Source organism: Phaseolus vulgaris, chromosome 5 (assembly GCF_051622355.1).
Source record: "Phaseolus vulgaris cultivar YP4 chromosome 5, ASM5162235v1, whole genome shotgun sequence".
Lineage (NCBI taxonomy): Eukaryota > Viridiplantae > Streptophyta > Magnoliopsida > Fabales > Fabaceae > Phaseolus > Phaseolus vulgaris.
In genome coordinates, this window is record NC_143502.1 from 38085330 (window position 1) to 38103286 (window position 17957).

General features: G+C 28.6%; 1 protein-coding gene across 1 annotated transcript; it reads right to left on the minus strand.

Annotated features, from left to right (window-relative positions):
- Positions 1-6513: 6513 nt before the first annotated feature.
- On the minus strand, positions 6514-8139 carry LOC137835651 (uncharacterized). Its single transcript, XM_068644253.2, has one exon. The coding sequence runs from the start codon at positions 7686-7688 to the stop codon at positions 6786-6788; it is 903 nt and encodes a 300-aa protein (XP_068500354.1). The 5' UTR covers positions 7689-8139; the 3' UTR covers positions 6514-6785.
- Between the last annotated feature and the right edge of the window lie 9818 nt (positions 8140-17957).

Genomic DNA, 17957 nt, shown 5'->3' on the forward strand with positions numbered 1-17957 from the left:
GACACTCATGAGATTTTTATTTATAAAAGGCACATGCAGCAGATTATGTAAGTGTAATGTGGTCATAGTGTTAGGATTAGTAAACTTAGCTGAGCTAATGTGACGTATATTCTTACCTATGCCATTACCCAATTGAACCACTTCAAACCCAATGTAGGGAGTTTTAGAAGAAAAGATATTACTGTCATGGGTCACTAAGAGTAGATGGAGTACCCAACAAAGATGGCTCAACAGAGTCAATATCTGAAGAATAAAATTGAGAAGAATTAGCATTAATATGAGAAGAAAGATTAGTGTCAAACTGATGCCAACACTCTAGAGCAATATGACCAAACTTCTTACATAGTTGGCACTAAACGCGAGTGGAGAAAAAGGACCATTAAGGCGTTTATTTTTGTTATTGTGTCTGAAAGGGGGGTGGGAACCACGATTATGAGAAGGATGGAACCCATACATGGGTATAGACATATGATTGGATGATGACTGAGTGGACGCAAGATTAGCTTGAGGCAAAAGTTGATCTTGAGTTTTATACCGTTCAAGTCGTTCTTCATGAGCCATCAACAAAGCTTCAATATCTTCCACCGTGCAAGGATCAAGATGGGAGGTGACAATGGTAATGAAATATTTGTACTCCACAGATAAACCGTAAAAAATAGCTTCAAGATGTTCTTCATTAGTGAGAGGCGAGCGATTTGCAGCAAGCGTATCTATAATCTTATTGATATCAAGAAGATATGTAGATATGGATTGGTCATGCTTAGGAGCCTTCAATTGCGTCTTTAATTTGATGATTTTGGATCGGGTTTGAGAAGCATAATAAACCTAAAATTTCCCCCAAATTTATGAGGTAAAGTGTAACCCTACCATCTTTGTCAAGATTGGTGTTGTCATGGAGCCAAGAAGCCACGCTACCAAAAGATGGTCTTGTTGTTGATGAACCAAAAATGCAAGATTAACATTGTTAGCAGTAGTATCTTCGATGGTGAGAAAACGCAAAGGTAAAGCAGATGCATTAAGAAAATGAAAAACTTGAAGCCCATTGACATGAGCAAGGATTTGTTGTTGTCGAATAGGTAGTTATCATTGTCAAGTTTTAAAAAGAGAGGAACGAAGAAAATGTGTAGTTGTGTGGGGGAAGAAGAAGAAGAAGGCATGGAGGTTTGAGAAGAGGCAGCAAAAGAAGAAGTAACAGGCATGATGATGAAGATGAGAACAGAAGAAAAGAAAAGAGGTGTAGAGGAAAAAAAATATCAATGCTCTTGATACCATGTAAAGATGTGATGTTGAGTGAACATTCAGATAAGAGAAAAGAAGAAGATTATTATTGAAAAAATGTATTTACAAAGAGGAGATAAAAGAGTATATATAACAAAGAGAAAGACGCATTAAAGAGACTAAAAAATATATTCCTTAATAATATGTAACCCAATTTTGTGAGTGTTGGACTTAAATAACATACCTTTTGTATAAGGATTAAAACACTCAGAATATTTTATTTTATTTATTAATTTTTTATTATTAATAAAAAAAATAGTCACTACTAATATATGATTCACCAAATTTTCTATAAAATAACTATTCTTCAACATTTTTTATTCTTAAAATATTATATCTATCTATAAGGTAGAAAATATTGAGTTAAAACTTATTTATATATATATATAAAAAGAGTAAAATAAAGTAAATATCGAGTCAAAAATTAAAAATGGTATAATTACAAGATAAAAAAAGTTCTTTTGAAAATTTGACTTCTTCAATATTTTTTATCAAAATAATGAGATTCAAAATATAATCTTTTTCAATATCTGAATGTCATCAACGGGAAATGTAAATGTACTGAAAATTCAATGTACGAGTTTGAAGTTTTACATGTTAACGTAACAAATAAGAAAATAAACTCACATTAATCATTACATTAAGATTTTTTTTACAATTACATAGTTTAATAATGCACGTCACTGTAAAAAATAATAATATAATTTACTTTCAAACTGAGTAGAGCTGAATTATATACATTTGTGGTCGAAGGAAAAAAATGGAGTTCTCATGCTGTAAATAAATTATACCTAACTATAATCAGATAGATATGAACAGATGAAAAAGATAATGTAAAATAAGATTTGTAATGGGATGAATTGAGATATAGTAAAAATAAATATTATAAAATTTGTAACAGATAATACAATAAAACATTTTTTTAATCATTGTTTCATGACAATACCTACTTTAATTTTGTCACTATAGGCATTACATTATTTTTATTTTGTTTTCTATCACCATTCTACACCTTTTAAAAAAAGTGATTTTTTATTGCAAAGACTTACACTATATATTTTTTTATTTAGTAAACATGGATTTAGCTATAGGAAATATTATTCACTACAGAGAATGATTTAGAGATTTTTAGAAAATAAAAACTTTTAGTCTTAGACAGTTATTAAAATAAGATATTATCATATATTGATCATTATAAATTATATTTATTTCATTATAAAGACTGCTATTTTGGTCTCTAATTAATTATGGTCAGAGAAAAAAATTCACTTATTAATAGTCATATATTTACCATTGTATCAATCTATATGAATAAGACTGAGTATGTTTAACATACTTTATTTTAATTTTAATTATTTTTTATGAATAAAAAATTAAAATTTAACACATCATTCGTCATTATATTTTTTTTCTTATATCTTAGAAATAGTCCACATCAGGTTAGAATTATAAGATTAAGATAAACTTAAATTTTATTTTTATAAGAATTATCATTTGAATTATATAAAATTTATTTACTAATTTATTTGAGTGATGTATGGTTTTATTGATCATTGTCATGGTACTTTTTAACAATACATAAATATTAATTATCCAATATTATTGATCAATAATGGAATCAACCAAAATCACCTTTATCACTTTGTCTTATATTGATCAATAATGGAATCAACCAAAATCACCTTTATCACTTTGTCTTCTTCAATTCCATCATCATAGAAAATAGTCAGTCAGCATCACTTATCTTGCAAAATTATACTTATTAAATAATTACACTGAAATAATAATTATATTGAAATAATATTATTAAATTTTTCATTTCTATTGAATGTTAAAACTTCTTAATTTATACTTGAATTTTAATAATATTTCTGAAAATTATTCATTCATCTATAATAATGGCTAAAGAAGGTTGGATGCAGATGCTGACTAGTTGAAGAATGCACCCAAAACAAATTATAGGTGAAAATTAATAGTAGTCATTCTTCCTGCACCCCATGTGTTGTTCAGGTATACCATAAATTTTAAAATTTCATAATTGTTTTTCAGTAAAAAAAAGTAAAAAAAAGAGGCATTCCCAATGCTTTTTGGTTTAATTTTGTAAAGGCCCAATATGTTAATATGTTCCTGATACAATAGCAAAACTTTTGAGGCAGTTTCTTCCAGTATACTTACATTTTTCATTTTGTACCCCCACAATTTAATAAATCTTGAAACTGACTTTTACATGTTATTTGAATTTGGGATCTGGGAGTGTGTTACGGATTCATCAATTCGAAAGTGAATCATGTTGCTTTCCGGACGAGAGAATGTTTTGGAAACAAAGTTTGCATAAATTGTTGATTTCTTAATTGCTGAATCCGGAAGCCTAATTTCTATTACAGATGGTGGATTCAGAATGATTTTTTTTAATTATGGATAATGCATATTTTGAATTACGAATTGGCGGATCCACAATGCTTTTTTTCAATTATGGATGTTCTGCCTTTTTTATTTTGGATTAACACTGCCACTCATGTACCGGACGTGCCAATCCAAAAATTTACCGGAAACAACAATCTGAAAATTTATCGGATTTCATAATCCAGAATGAAAAAAAAATAAATGTACAATTTCATATAGAAACAGTGTTGACTTTGCGCAATTTTGTGGAGGTGCAAGAAGAAAAATGTAGGGGTCAGGAAGAAACTACCAACTTTTGAAGAACACATGAGGGCGCAGAAAGAAGCAGTCTAGTTGGGATTGTTTGAATATAATAAACTAAAGAGGCCCAATACCTTCCAATTTCATAATTGAAAGGCTTGGACCCACAGTAGTTTGTAGGAAATTTCTTCCTGCACCTCCATTCGAGACAACTTTTTTCTTTTTTTCATATTTTTCACTGACATCCCTTTTTCTGGATTCTAAAATTTCAAATTTTAGAGTTTGGAATAAAAAATTGTATTTCAAATTCTAGAGTTTGGAAGGTTTAGGGATTATAGAATTTGGAAATAAGAAAAAACAACAAATCCTATACCTTTAGCCTAAAGGTAATTTTGGAATTAAAAGATTTATGAAGGTGCAAGAAGAAAATATGGAGATGGAGGAAGAAATTGTCCAAGTTATGTTCGCAAGTAAGAAATAAAACCTCCAACATGTTGCAATTACTTCTTGGACTTAATCAAATTTGAACCTTCGTCCAATTTTTACATGGAATGATAAAAATGCCTTTAAGCAAAAGGGAGTGCAAGTAAACATGTTTTGAAGTCTCATTTCCATAATATTTTTTGAATTTGGATTTGCATAACACTAATTTTTAAATTGGAAATCCCTTATCTGGAATATGTATTTTTTATTTTCCAGAATTTTTTTTCCATAACGTATTTTTTCATTCTAAAATAGTTTTTCCAAAATGAAATTTTGATTTTTGAATTCTATTATGAAATTTCATTTCTCAAATACAATAAACTATTCCACCAAATTTGCTTTTCCAATATTTATTTAATTTCGGATTTTTATTTTCAAAATGAATGGCATTTTTGAAAATTTAAAAGTGTATAGGGAGCAGAGAAAGAATTTGCCAATCATGTTTTATTTGTTACTTCCTCCATTTTTATCATCTGTTACTTTCTAAAATTAAATATTTCCACTTATCTATCATTTTTCATTTTACATTTTAAATTTTAAATGCTTTGTATTCAATTATATCCCTATCAGAAAAGAGAGAGAAGCAAGAGTATATCAAACATCATTTATTGTATTTCTTGATGTGTCAATAACTTCAAATGATAAAAAAAAAACAAGATTTTTTTTTGTCGTGTATGTCTAACAAAGCAATACAGATACATTAGGTTTTGGTTTCCTTTTATGCGTGTTTTGGACAAAGCAATTTGAAAAGACTATTGATGCAATGCCAATCATCCTTTTACGAAGAGACTCAAACATAAATTTAGATTCACATCACCTCCTACCTAAAAAAATTTAAGGTAACATGTTTTTATATATTTTTTATAATATTGCTCAATTTTCTGTTATTTTCTCTATGTAAGTTTCAATCACTTGATTCTTAAACTATTTGATTTGTAATACAGATTGTTGCAGAAGTTCTGAGAATTTATGAAGAATGAGTCTTTTGGGTCATCATTGATGCTTTACAAAATATTTTTTGTCAAAACAGTAATATTGTTCATTTCTAATATGATAAACTCTTGTAGCAGTTCAGTATTAAGTTTGATTTGATATTAAGTGGAAAGTAAATAAATTTGAAGTTATGTTCCAATTTTATAGGTTGTGCAAATCTGTGTGAAGTGGGAGGACATTCTCTTAGGTAAGAAATAGTTACTGAATTACATAATCAGTGAAAGAACATCTGCTGAAGGATGATACCCTAAGTATACTGTTGGTAGATTCCTAACATATCTTTGCATTTGTTGAGAACAAAGGTCAAAGACTGTGCCAGAACAGTAGGATCATTGTTTCTACCTAACAAAGCTATTTCTATCTTTTACCATGTTACAGACAGTGGTGACAATCATTGAATTTTGCGTGTGGATTAGAGAATTCAGGGACCAAGGAATCACGAACACATGTCATGGATTTTGTGGACATTGGACTAGACTAGACCAGCATGTAATGAAAGGTTGCACCAAGGACAATGACATTATTTAAAATGTTGTAGCTTGGTGTTAATGATTCTGATAAGAAAGTGACTCAACTAAGCCTAACTATTTTGCTTCTGAACTTGTTCATGCCTAAGTGCTGTTTTTAAATTGCTGCAAGAAGCTTGATTATGTGCAAATTCCTTTGAGAAGCAAGTGGAACTAAATCATACCTTGTTGTTGAGTACTTGTGTATGGTTATAATTTTTTAGAACCTTTACAGTGAACAACTACAAACAAAATTGTAAAGGACAAGGTAGAATAATGTGGTTTCAATTCATTCGCAAGATTCTTAACTTTATTCCCCTGTAAAGGCTAAAAGCAACTCAATTATGCCAACCAAGATCTCATTTCCCTTTTATCAAATCTTCACTGATATTCATGTCTTAATCCAAGAACTCTTTTTTAGATTCTCTTGAAAATTTATAACTCATTTCTGCTGTTTCTTTTTCTCTCAAGTTTGGTAGAGATGGAGTACCAGACACTGCTCTAAGAACCAACAGTCAAAGGAAGTATCAGCACATCCATGTCCCGAGGGGAGAAAACAGAGAAACAAAAGGCACATGCTCAACCAACTATTCTCATAATATCACTCAAATTTCTGCAACTCAAATTTATTTTCTTTCTGTTTCCTATGATAAAAAATAATAAGTATGTATCCTTTCAACAAGAAAGGGGAAAGAAAAAACAAAGAGTCAAAGCAAGAATTGGAAAAAAAAAAAATACACAAGAAATAAAAAAGATGTTAAAAGAACATGTTCCTTATCTTAGCAAGTAGTGGCTTGAGTTCGAGATTGAGTTCTTTCTTAGTATACAGTTGTGTTGAATACTCGAACAAGATTGTGTCCTGTGAAAGATGTTTTGTTTTCCTCATGTGCTCTTACATGCATAGATCAACAAGGAGAATTCAACTCTATCTTTATCTTTCTGTGCAATCTTTTCCTCTAACCACAATCTGCTGTCCAAGCCACTTCTGGTCCTGAACATGAACACTGCATACCCAGAAGCAGGGTTGAAAAACCAGTTATGAACATCCCATAGCAAATCCACCAGCAACCCATCAACAAAAATGGTTTGGTTGCCCCTGAAATTCCACTGCAGCCTCTTCACACGGATCACCGTTTTCTTATCAATGCAAACGGACAAAACAGGAGCCTTGAGGCCCTCATTCTCGCCACTGCATCGGATCAAAATGTCATGCCAAGTTCCAGTGTCGCAGAACTGAGCCTTGGTGGCGTAAACGGCGTTGCCAGAGCAATGTTCACGCCGTGACAACAGCGACACTTTGGCCAGAAGGGTTCTCGTTTTGAACTTCTTCACCACATCTTCTTCTCCCAGAACAAGGCCTATCTCTGCATCAACAAGAATCGCCACGTAAAACCCTTCAACAGGTTCGGGACCAGTCTCGTACTTGGCCTTCGAGAGGTCCCAGAACACTTCAACCTTAGAGTCTTCGGATTCCAGGACCTTGCTTCCCTTCTTTTTCCTGAAAAACCGTGAATTCGTGTTGAGCCTGAAAGACGGTGCCAAAGGGTTCTCTTCGCCGAAGCTTATGGCGAGTCCTTGGTTGGAGTTGCTCTTGCACCACGTGACTGTGATGAGAACCTGCTTTTGGTTGGAGAGGGTGGTTTTGTAGACAGAGGACACCGAGTTTTGTGTTGAAGGTGTAACACTGGGAGATATGCACGCGTTTTTTGAGTAGCTAGAACACGAAGACTGTGACACATTCACTGCGTTCTCATTGAAGCAAGATATATAATCTGCCATATTCATTTTAGCATAATAAGAGCAACCAGAAGCTGAGATCTGAAGTTTTGGACTAAAGAAGTGGTGGGTGCTTTTTGTTTTTCAGAATCTAAGGAGAAATCACGAGCTCAGAAGAATGGATTTGAACTGTGTTTGTGCTGGTTTGGTTTTCTGAAAGGGAAGAAAAATGGAGAAGGAAAATCAACAAAAAGGGCAGGGATGAGAAGAGAAGAGAAAGAAGAGAAGACAGTGTTGTTCCTGAAAAGGACCATTACCATTTAATTTCCATTAACATTACTTTCTCTTCTCTCTTACCTTAAACTATGTACCTATGTTCCTGTATATACCTATAAATAATGATAATACCAATATGTTAATTAATTAACATAAAGAAAAGAATAGAAGAATGATACACAAACCTAGGTGGGGTGCTTTTTTAATCTAATTTGCCAGTTAATAGCTGCAATTATTTGAAAGTTGGAAAAAAGATGAAAAAAAAAAAGGCTTACCAAAAAGTTTATCTTTCTCTACCCTATGCTTCTTTTTCAGTACTTTCTTTGACATCATCATGCCATGCTTTACAAAATTATTATAAATATTTGTATGACAAGAAGATGGAGACAGAGAAAAATAAAGAGTGTCCTAGAATACAAGCATTGTGAACTTACTATTTACTTACTCATGAATTATTACTCTGTTCTGAGAAGTGTATCAGTAGTTTTACATTAGTTTTTGGAAGATGTTTTATGAAAATAATGAAACAACTGATAACTACCAACTGTAAAAAGTAAATGAATGCATCACTTTGTTCCTATCCTCCTTTCTATTTTTCAATTTTTAACTAGTTCTATTCTATCACTAACTCTTCAATTTTCATCATAAAATATTAACCAATTTTATGCATTTATATTAAATTTCCCTCATAGCTTTTTAGTTGGATTTCTTTATTATACATCATGCTTTTGTTTAAAGGTTTTTCATTAAACCAAAAAAATATTTCATTTTTTTTATTTTTAAAGATAATCTTAAATAAGTTCTTTCAGTTTTTTATTTATTTTAATGTCTATCTATATGTTATTGTATTTTCTCTGTCTATTATCATAACTAGTTTTTGTTTTTATATTAAATAAATTAAGGATATAATTAGAAAACAAATTATTATCTTAAAATTTTAAAAATATCAAATAAGAAAGAAAGAAAAATGTATTAAAAAGAAGAACCGAACGAGTATTTAGCAAGACTTCTTATTCTTTATTCACAAAACACTTTGTGTGAAGAAATTAAAATTTCAGTAATACTCGCGTAGAAGAATTGTTAATAACAACCAAACAGTTTAAAATGAGTATAATGGAATCCGATAAAATTAATTCTAGTTTATTAAATATAATTGAATCCATATTCATTTAAAAATATGTTTTTACTATTTATTATATTAACTTGATTTTAGTTTATGTATCTTCAAATTAATATTTAATAAAAAAATTCAATTCTTAAATTTTTTAAATGTAAGAACTAATTTATCAATTCGAAAACATAAAATCAAAGCAAAAGTATGGAATACTTGTCTGGACAATCAGGTTTAGGGTTAGTTATATTTTTCGTAAAGGGGATGTGTGTGATGATAAGTTAGTAAATTTAGGATTTATTTATAAAGAATCATTTCATTGGTATAATAGACTTTCACCCAGTCTGTTCTTAAAATTCTTTATGAATAGCTATAGTCTACGTTTTTGTTAACATATGTGTTTTGGTCTAATCTCTCATATATTTTTGTATTTTCTTTCTTTTTTTTCTTTTTTTAATAATATTTTTTTTCATGTGATAGAAAAAAGCAAAAATTTGCATAAAACTAAAAACTATATAATGTTATTAAAATAATGATAAAAGAATATTGTTATTAAAGTACATATTTTTCTTTAAAAATGTAAAATATGATTTTCCATTAATGGAAAACCCTAGTTGAACTTAGGCAACTTAAGTACATTGTTTGTTGATTCTACTAATTCAAGTTATACTATTTATCAAAGCTATTATTGATAACTAACCACTTGTTGCTACAAATTTTTCAGCTTTGTCATTATCCTAAAATTGTTACTACAAAATCTTTACCTAATATTGATAACCTTTTAATTTAAGTCTCACTATCAACCCTAATTTTCTGCATGAGTTGGTAAAGCATCTTGAAAACTCTTGAAGCATATAATAAGAGATAGGTAAGCTAAATTTTCCACAAATTTTCCACACACCCATTAACCAAAAATCAAAACCCCAAAATTAGGTAAAGATTGGAAGCAAACAAAGTTTGTGGGATACAACATAATTTTTTGGTTCTTTTACCTTTTTACCAACTTTTTTACCTTTTTTGTGATAACCAGAAACATGAAAATGTCAGTGGGAACCCATGAATAAATGTTGGCCCACAAAATAAATTTGGCCTGAAGACACACCAACTCCTACTCCCTATATACCTATGATTAAAAGCACTACACTTCCTACAAGACAAAACATTTTTTTCTAAATTTTCCAATTTTTCTAATTTTTCCCATTTATTTATTGTTTACTCTCATGGATAATAAATCATTATGATGGGGTGGAACTACTTTTTTTTTTTTTAATTAGTGCTACCCCTCTACTTGGTGTAGTTGAGAAAGAAAGACATTTCAACATGAATCATCACAAGCCAATGATTATTAAATAACTACTATAAACAATCTTCTAATACTTTCTTAATGTTCTTTATAATTGTTTAATGGAGAAAGTATTGAATGTTTCTAACCTTTTTAAAATACAGAATACATTTATTCTTTTGATAAATGATTCCGTTATAAAATAACGAGAGAATTGTTGAGAAGAAAATATAAAAAAAATATAGAATTACTATTTATTAAAATTTTGGTATAAGAATTCCAATTTTTTTAATTTCATATGTAATAATTATTATAAAGTAAACTTTAAGCATATACCAAACTCATAAAACTGGCACATCCATCTATATACAATGAAATATCATAATTTTCAGTTGATGTGGAATTTCCAACATACCCCTCACACCGAGAGTGACAGATTGTGGTGGCCTGATAGGTCTAACAAATATAGGTTCGAAATGACTTTAATACCATATTACGAAATGAACTTTAAGTTTAACTCAATCCCATAAAATCAGTTCATGAAGTGAGGTTTGCATCCATTTATTATACAGGAAAATGTCTTAATCTCTAGTTAATGTGAGATCTCTACTATTTTAATGATAAATACAATTCATACTAAACTTCAAAATTTATTTTTTATTTGCTTCTACAAAAAATAATGGGAAAAAACGTGTAAGGGAAACTTGACATTATCTTAACTCTGAAGTGAGAGTTAAATTAATTAATGAAGTTTATAATTATTTATAAATGGTCAAATTTTGACCTTTTCATCTGACACATTAAACATTTTAAAACAAATTAGAACAAGTTGGCATGATTAGTAGAATAACATGGATGAGGCTTAATTGAAAATGGCAGAAACAATTTTTAAAGGCAAGAGAGAAGTGAAAGAATAAATAGATGTGTATTTGGCAACAACTTTTTTAAAATAATAACTTTTTTAAATTCACTCATGACATAAATAACTATAAAAGAAGCTAGTGTAAGTTAATGTACTGTGTTGGGATTTATAAGAATGTGATGAGATAAGAGTGGAAATAAATGAAGAAGGGAAAAAAGAATGGGAAACCTGTCATACAGAACATAAAACAGGGACATCATTATTTTGGTTCGTGTATTGAGGTACAAGTGTGAAGCCATAAGTATTGGGTTTATGGACCCCATGCTCTGTTCTTCTCCACCATACCCATTCTCCTTATTAAATATCAACTCTAATTTTTTACACATCCAAAATTTTTAGATTACTTATCATTAACGTAAGTATTAACAAGTAGTTGGTAATTCTGAATTTGTTTTTTTGGTAAAATTTTGGATTCAGAGTTTCTATGTATTATTGGTATTATTAATAATCTTTACTTATTATTAAGAATATTATTAAAAAGTAAATGTTAAATCTAATTCAAATTTATAAGAAATGTGTTTGGATTACAAGAAAATCATGAAATAGAAACCAGTTTTAGAGACCAAAAATAGTTAGTTGCTAGTGACTAAATTAGAGACATTTTAGAAATTAAAAAAACTTTTAGTTTTTAAATTAATTTATATTATTGTTAAATGGTTTCTAAATTGGTATCTAATTAGTTATCAAGGTTTTTGCTACCAAATTTATAATCTAAATAATTGATAATTAAAATTTTAGTATCTAATTAAATACTAATTTATGAACTATTTAACAATAATAGAAACTAATTTAGAAACCAAAATTGTCAGTCTCTAAAATGATCTCTAATTTAGTCATTATAGTAATTAATTCTTTTCTGTCTTTGGTTTTTATTTCATGATTTTCTTGTAGTGATATAGTTACTTTGCAATAGTAGAGTTTTAGTTTATAATTTAGAAAAAAAAATCTTAACAAAAGGTAAACATAAAATGGTGAATTTTTGCATGTAGTTTAATTTTGTGAATTAGGAAGAAGGCATGCAGGCTTCACTTCGATAGTTAATTTTGCTTTTCAAGCTTTTCTATAATATATAATATAAATTGTTACAAATTATGTGAATTGTTTCTCGACAAAATTAAGGAGTGTCAAATGTTATTAAAGGGATAATTAATTTATCATATAACACTTTATTTTATTTAAAAAAATAATAATAATATGATTGTTTATTATCTTTTTTTCTTAATAAGATGATCATATTAAAATATGAATTCACTATAAGAAATGAAATAAAAACAAATTTTAGAGACAAAAAATAATTAGTTGCTATAGTGACTAAATTAAAGACCATTTTAGGGAGTAAATAAATTTTTGGTTTCTAAATTAGTTTCTATTATTGTTAAATGGTTTCTAAATTGGTATCTAATTAGCAATTAAGGTTTTTCTACCAAATTTAGAATCTAAATAATTGGTAGTTAAAACCTTGGTAGCTAATTACATATCAATTTAGAAACTATTTCACAGTAATAGAAACTAATTTAATTTATTTTTTTTAGTTTCTAAAATGGTCTCTACTTTAGTTACTATTGTAACTAATTATTTTGATTTTTAAAAATTGATTTCTATTTGATGATTTTTTTCAGTGATAGAAAATGTCACATTGAATAATAATAAAAATAGAAGAAAATAATATTTATAAATACGTACTCTCGCTATATCTTAAATTTAATTATTTGTGTTAAATCTTTTGTACTCTCTTACAAAGAACCCAGTAGATCATTCTAACACATAAATATAAAATAATTCAATAGATAATCTAATACATAAATATATTAATTCTTTAATTAGTTAATTAGGAAAATCTTATAAAATGTGTTCAAAACATTAGTTGGATCCCACTATTTTTTTTCTTTTATTCATGTTAATTTAACATTAATTGAGTGAAGATTCCAAAGGGTGATATACAACTAAACGTGAAGGTGACAATTCAAAAGGGATAAAGAATCAAACTGAAAAGCAAATTATTGTGTCTTGGCCTTATGTAAATACCAAAAAATTCTCTTCACAAAGATGTCCACCAAGGCATCTTTTACCACACAAAAAAATTGCATGATTCCATTAAACTTCTCTTCATATCTATATATCAAACTATAGGTAACATATATCAAGATATTTTTCAATATGTATTTTGTAACGAGACACAAAATTATAAAACTATATTCCACTGTAAGAAAATCATCAAATAAAAACCAATTTTATATATCAAAATAATTAGTTGCAATAGTAACTAAATTATATATTATTTTTAAAAACTAAACAAAAAATATTTCTAACTTAGTTTCTATTATTGTTAAATGGTTTCTAAATTGGTATCTAATTAGCTACCAAGATTTTAACTACCAATTATTTAGATTATAAATTTGATAGCAAAAATCTTGGTGGTTAATTAGATATCAATTTAAGAAACCATTTACCAATAATAAAAAATAATTTAGAAATCAATTTTTTTTAATCTCTAAAATAGTCTCTAATTTAGTCACCATAGCAACCAATTGTTTTTGTTTTTAAAATTGGTTTATTTTCATGATTTTCTTATAGTGTTCATTACTAATTATATTATTAATTATAGTACATTTTGTAAACCTACATTTTAATGGAATAGACTATTCTCCATGGCAATGAGGTTAAAAGCTTAGACAGATCTCTCTCATCTCTTAATTTTCTTACTTGTATAAATTTTTTTATAAATTATTAATTAATCATAAAATCGATTTTAAAGACAAAAAAATATTTAATTACTATAATAACTAACTAAATTAGATAATATTTTAGAGACTAAAAAATATTTATTGGTATTTAAAGTAATGTATATTATTAATAAAATTTATAACCTAGTTTCTAAATAAATATCTAATTACCTACCAATGTTTTAGTTATCAACTTTAAAATCTAAATTAATTGGTAGTTAAAATCTTGATAATTAATTAGATATCAATTTAAAAGTTAGTTTATAAATTTTATTAATAATAAAAGTTATTTTATATACAAGTAACTTTTTTTAGTTTATAAAATAGTATATAATTTAATTAATATAGAAACTAATTATTTTTATCTTTAAGATTGATTTTTATTTAATGATTTTATTCTAGGTAATACATATTTAGGTTCTTATATTTAAAATGAAAGAATAAATTCAATATAACTATAGTATCATACACAGATTGGTTTAAATATTTAAAATGAAAGAAATAATGAAAGATAACTATAGTATCATACAAATATTGGTCAAAAAATTGTAGACATATGATAATCAATAAACACCTAATATTTTTTTCTTCTTGTAAAGACATTTTTCTTAATCTAAAATACGTTTAAATATTAAATATGAACAGTTTTTTTGAAGGTATATACTTTTATTTCTGAATGAAAAATGGATAAAGTTGTATATTATGAGGAATTTATTATTTTGGTGATAGAAGTTAAAGTGTAGATTGAAAAAAAAAAGGAAAAGAGAATGTTGAACTTGTTGGAAAAGCAACATTAAAAACTGCATCTGCATGTTAACAAGTTGCAATTGATGAGAATGATAAAGAAAGAGCAAAGACAATATCACAGCCATTTCATTCCCTTCAATGAATACAAGGTGCAAAACGAATGACAGAGTGGCCCTTTGGTTTCTGACATCAGATTTATTATCTTAACATACAAAAGTTTTTCAACAAAAACAAAAAAGTTAGAAAAGTTTTTTTCAGTCTCCCTTCAAGGTTGTTTTATTTAAGAATTAAAAACCTAAAATATCCATCTTCTTACAACCATATCGATTCAAGAACATGCACAAAGTAAAATAACCTCTTTTTCTACTTCGTTTGTCTTAAACTCTGGATAATCTCATGTTTTGGTATGTTCTAAAAAAATATTTTACATTAGATTAATATTTTGGATATGGTAATTTGTATTTCATGTTGTTCTAATCTCATATTCTTTGGTATAGTATCACTGGTACATTTGAAGTGTTGTTCGTTTTGAAGTTTGAAACTTTCTCATAATTATGTTATTATAAAACGGTTAAGAAAATTAAAAAAAAATATGTACTTAAATTATTTTAACATTGACTCTTTTAAATATTGTAAGACTATTACACGTATTTGTAGAATTAATCATTACATCTAAAGTATTGTCTGTTTTAAAATTCAGAATTTCTCTACAATTATATCTTTAAAAGATCATTAACAATATTAAGAGATGAATACATATTTAAATTATTTTTTAACATTGATTTTTTAAGCGTTATGAAACTATTACATTACATGTATCATAATACTTGTACTACTACGATCGAACTATCACCTTGACTCGGTCAGTGTTACAGACCTTCTGATCGCTCACTCATGATAACGAAGACCGCGAGGTACCACGTGACCGACCGACCCATGACGACGAGTCATGGGTTGACCAAGTCAACAAGGCTAATCCATAATTAAAGGTTATTTAGCGCAACCCTAAACACGAACCACTCCCCTAATCTGACCCACAACGAAAGCACATTAAGGTAATATAAATAGCGCATATTCCAATAATTAGGTACGTCATTATCTACAGTGCTCTGACAACCGAAAACCGAGTCCTTTGCTAACTTGATCGTCGGAGTGCCTTCTGCAGGTACCATCCGAGCCTGTTCCCGAACGACCGCAAGAGGAGACGTGGAGAGGAGGAAAAGAGGTAAGAGAGAAGGATCGAAGGCTGAAACGACCAACCGACAGGTGCATTGAGCAATAATTCTCGTAGTCTTAATACCCGAACAAGAACCATACTTATATTATATATAATTTATTATATATAAGAAACTTGAAATCTCCTTTTATAATCAATTTTTTGTATTAAGATGGAAATTAAGTTGGCAGTTGGGTCTCATAAAAGAAGAGAAGTGGAGGTATTTCCATGTGAGTCTGAGCTCATGTGCCAGTACCCATAATTGCGCGCAAAATTAAGAACAATAATCATTCATAAACCTAAAAATCGTGTTACAAAAATGATGAAAATAAAAGAAACACACTTGTAGCTTTTAAATATGGTTTTGTCCCAATATATAGAACAATCTGTCTTATAAAAATCATTAGGGCAAAAAGCTGTTTCGTTGACTGTACTATAATGCTCTGAATAAGATGCAATTTTGGGTTGTGTGTTAACACCATGGTTGTTGAAGTACTAAACAAAACTTTGATTATTAATGTTCCATCACGTGGACTTTATGGTGAACAAATTTATGAGAACACTTCATATTCAATGCCAATGGCTGTCACTGAGGGCCACAGTGGAGGTTTCAGCTGCAGCTTCAAGGACCAAATAAAACACTTCACTGCAAAAGATCTTCAATTTCAAAACAATATTAAATAAATCTAAGTTTTTTGCATGATATACAAATTTTCATAAGAGATGCAACTTTTCCACTTTTGGCAACAATTCAAACTCTTTTCTTCAAAACGATGAACATGACTAGCTTGAGAAATACGTTTGTCAGAAGCATAATACTAAACATGGCTTCGGAACTAACTATGATCTATGATGCTGGAACAAAAATTGAAAAATAAATAAATAAGAGAAAGAATTAACCAATAAAAGTGAATTAATTAACCAAACATTTTTTTTTCTTCTCTTGGTGACATGACATCTATTGCTTTTGTTTATTAGACAATTTGTATCATCAAGTGTTTTAAGCTACTTGCACTTTGGTGATCATGACCGAGTTAAGTAAATAACTATGTTTTTCAGTTGCCAATTTTTGCTGCAATATTAAGATATTGGAATTCATTTAGAGGTTGCTTCCATTAATATTTTATGTAATTGACAAAAAAAAAACTATTCTGGCATTGTACAAATCGTATTTATCATGTAAAATGTTAAAGTCAAATTGTAATTGTTAGATACTTCTCATATACGATTTATCTAATTTTGGAATAAAAAAATTAAATATTTTTTTTAATATTATAATATGGAATTGGTTTTTGTGCTTGATTTAAACTTTAAATCATAATGATTAGAATGAGTTGACTCCAGGAACAAGCTGAAGTGTGAGTTGACTGACCGATACAAAGGAGCAAGTTAAAGTGTGAGTTGATTGACCAATAGAAGGAAGGAAGGAAGATGAAGCCAATAGTTCTCTAACTCTCATCTCTCTACCAGGAAAAATATTTAAAATGATTATTATTTTTGTTTTCAAAGATTGTTAGTTTTTTCAAAATGTTGGAGATCCCACATCGACTAGAGATTAGGACATTTCATTGTATATAAGTGGATGCAAATCTTACCTCAAGAGCTGGTTTTATGAGGTTGAGTTAGGCTTAAAACCCACTTTTTAACATGGTATGAGAACCATTTCGAATCTATCCTAGCGAGTGTTTGTTGGCCTTATCAGGCCACACGCTTATCGGACCACCTCATATAATACAGAAAAAAAAAAACATATTTAATCCAAAAAAATTATCCATTTCAAAAAATAACAAATAGAATTGATGATAAAAAAAAACCTCATATAAATGAAAGAAAGTGAAGATTGGAAGAAATATGATAGAAAAAGGGACCTAAATTCTGGACCAAATTTTCATTTTTTTTTTCCCTTGAAGTTATAACTTCATAGCCAAGATCTGTAAATTATGGTGGGTCCTGAGTGGTTCATTAATATATTGCATGTGCAAGAGCAAGATTAGTCTTGCAAGCTAAATCTCTTCCAAAGAGGAGTAAAAAATGCAAAGGCACAATCAAAATAATAAATGC

Excerpts from the sequence above, each read along its gene's own strand:
- LOC137835651 (XM_068644253.2), bottom strand. The coding sequence starts at position 7,688 with ATGAATATGGCAGATTATATATCTTGCTTCAATGAGAACGCAGTGAAT.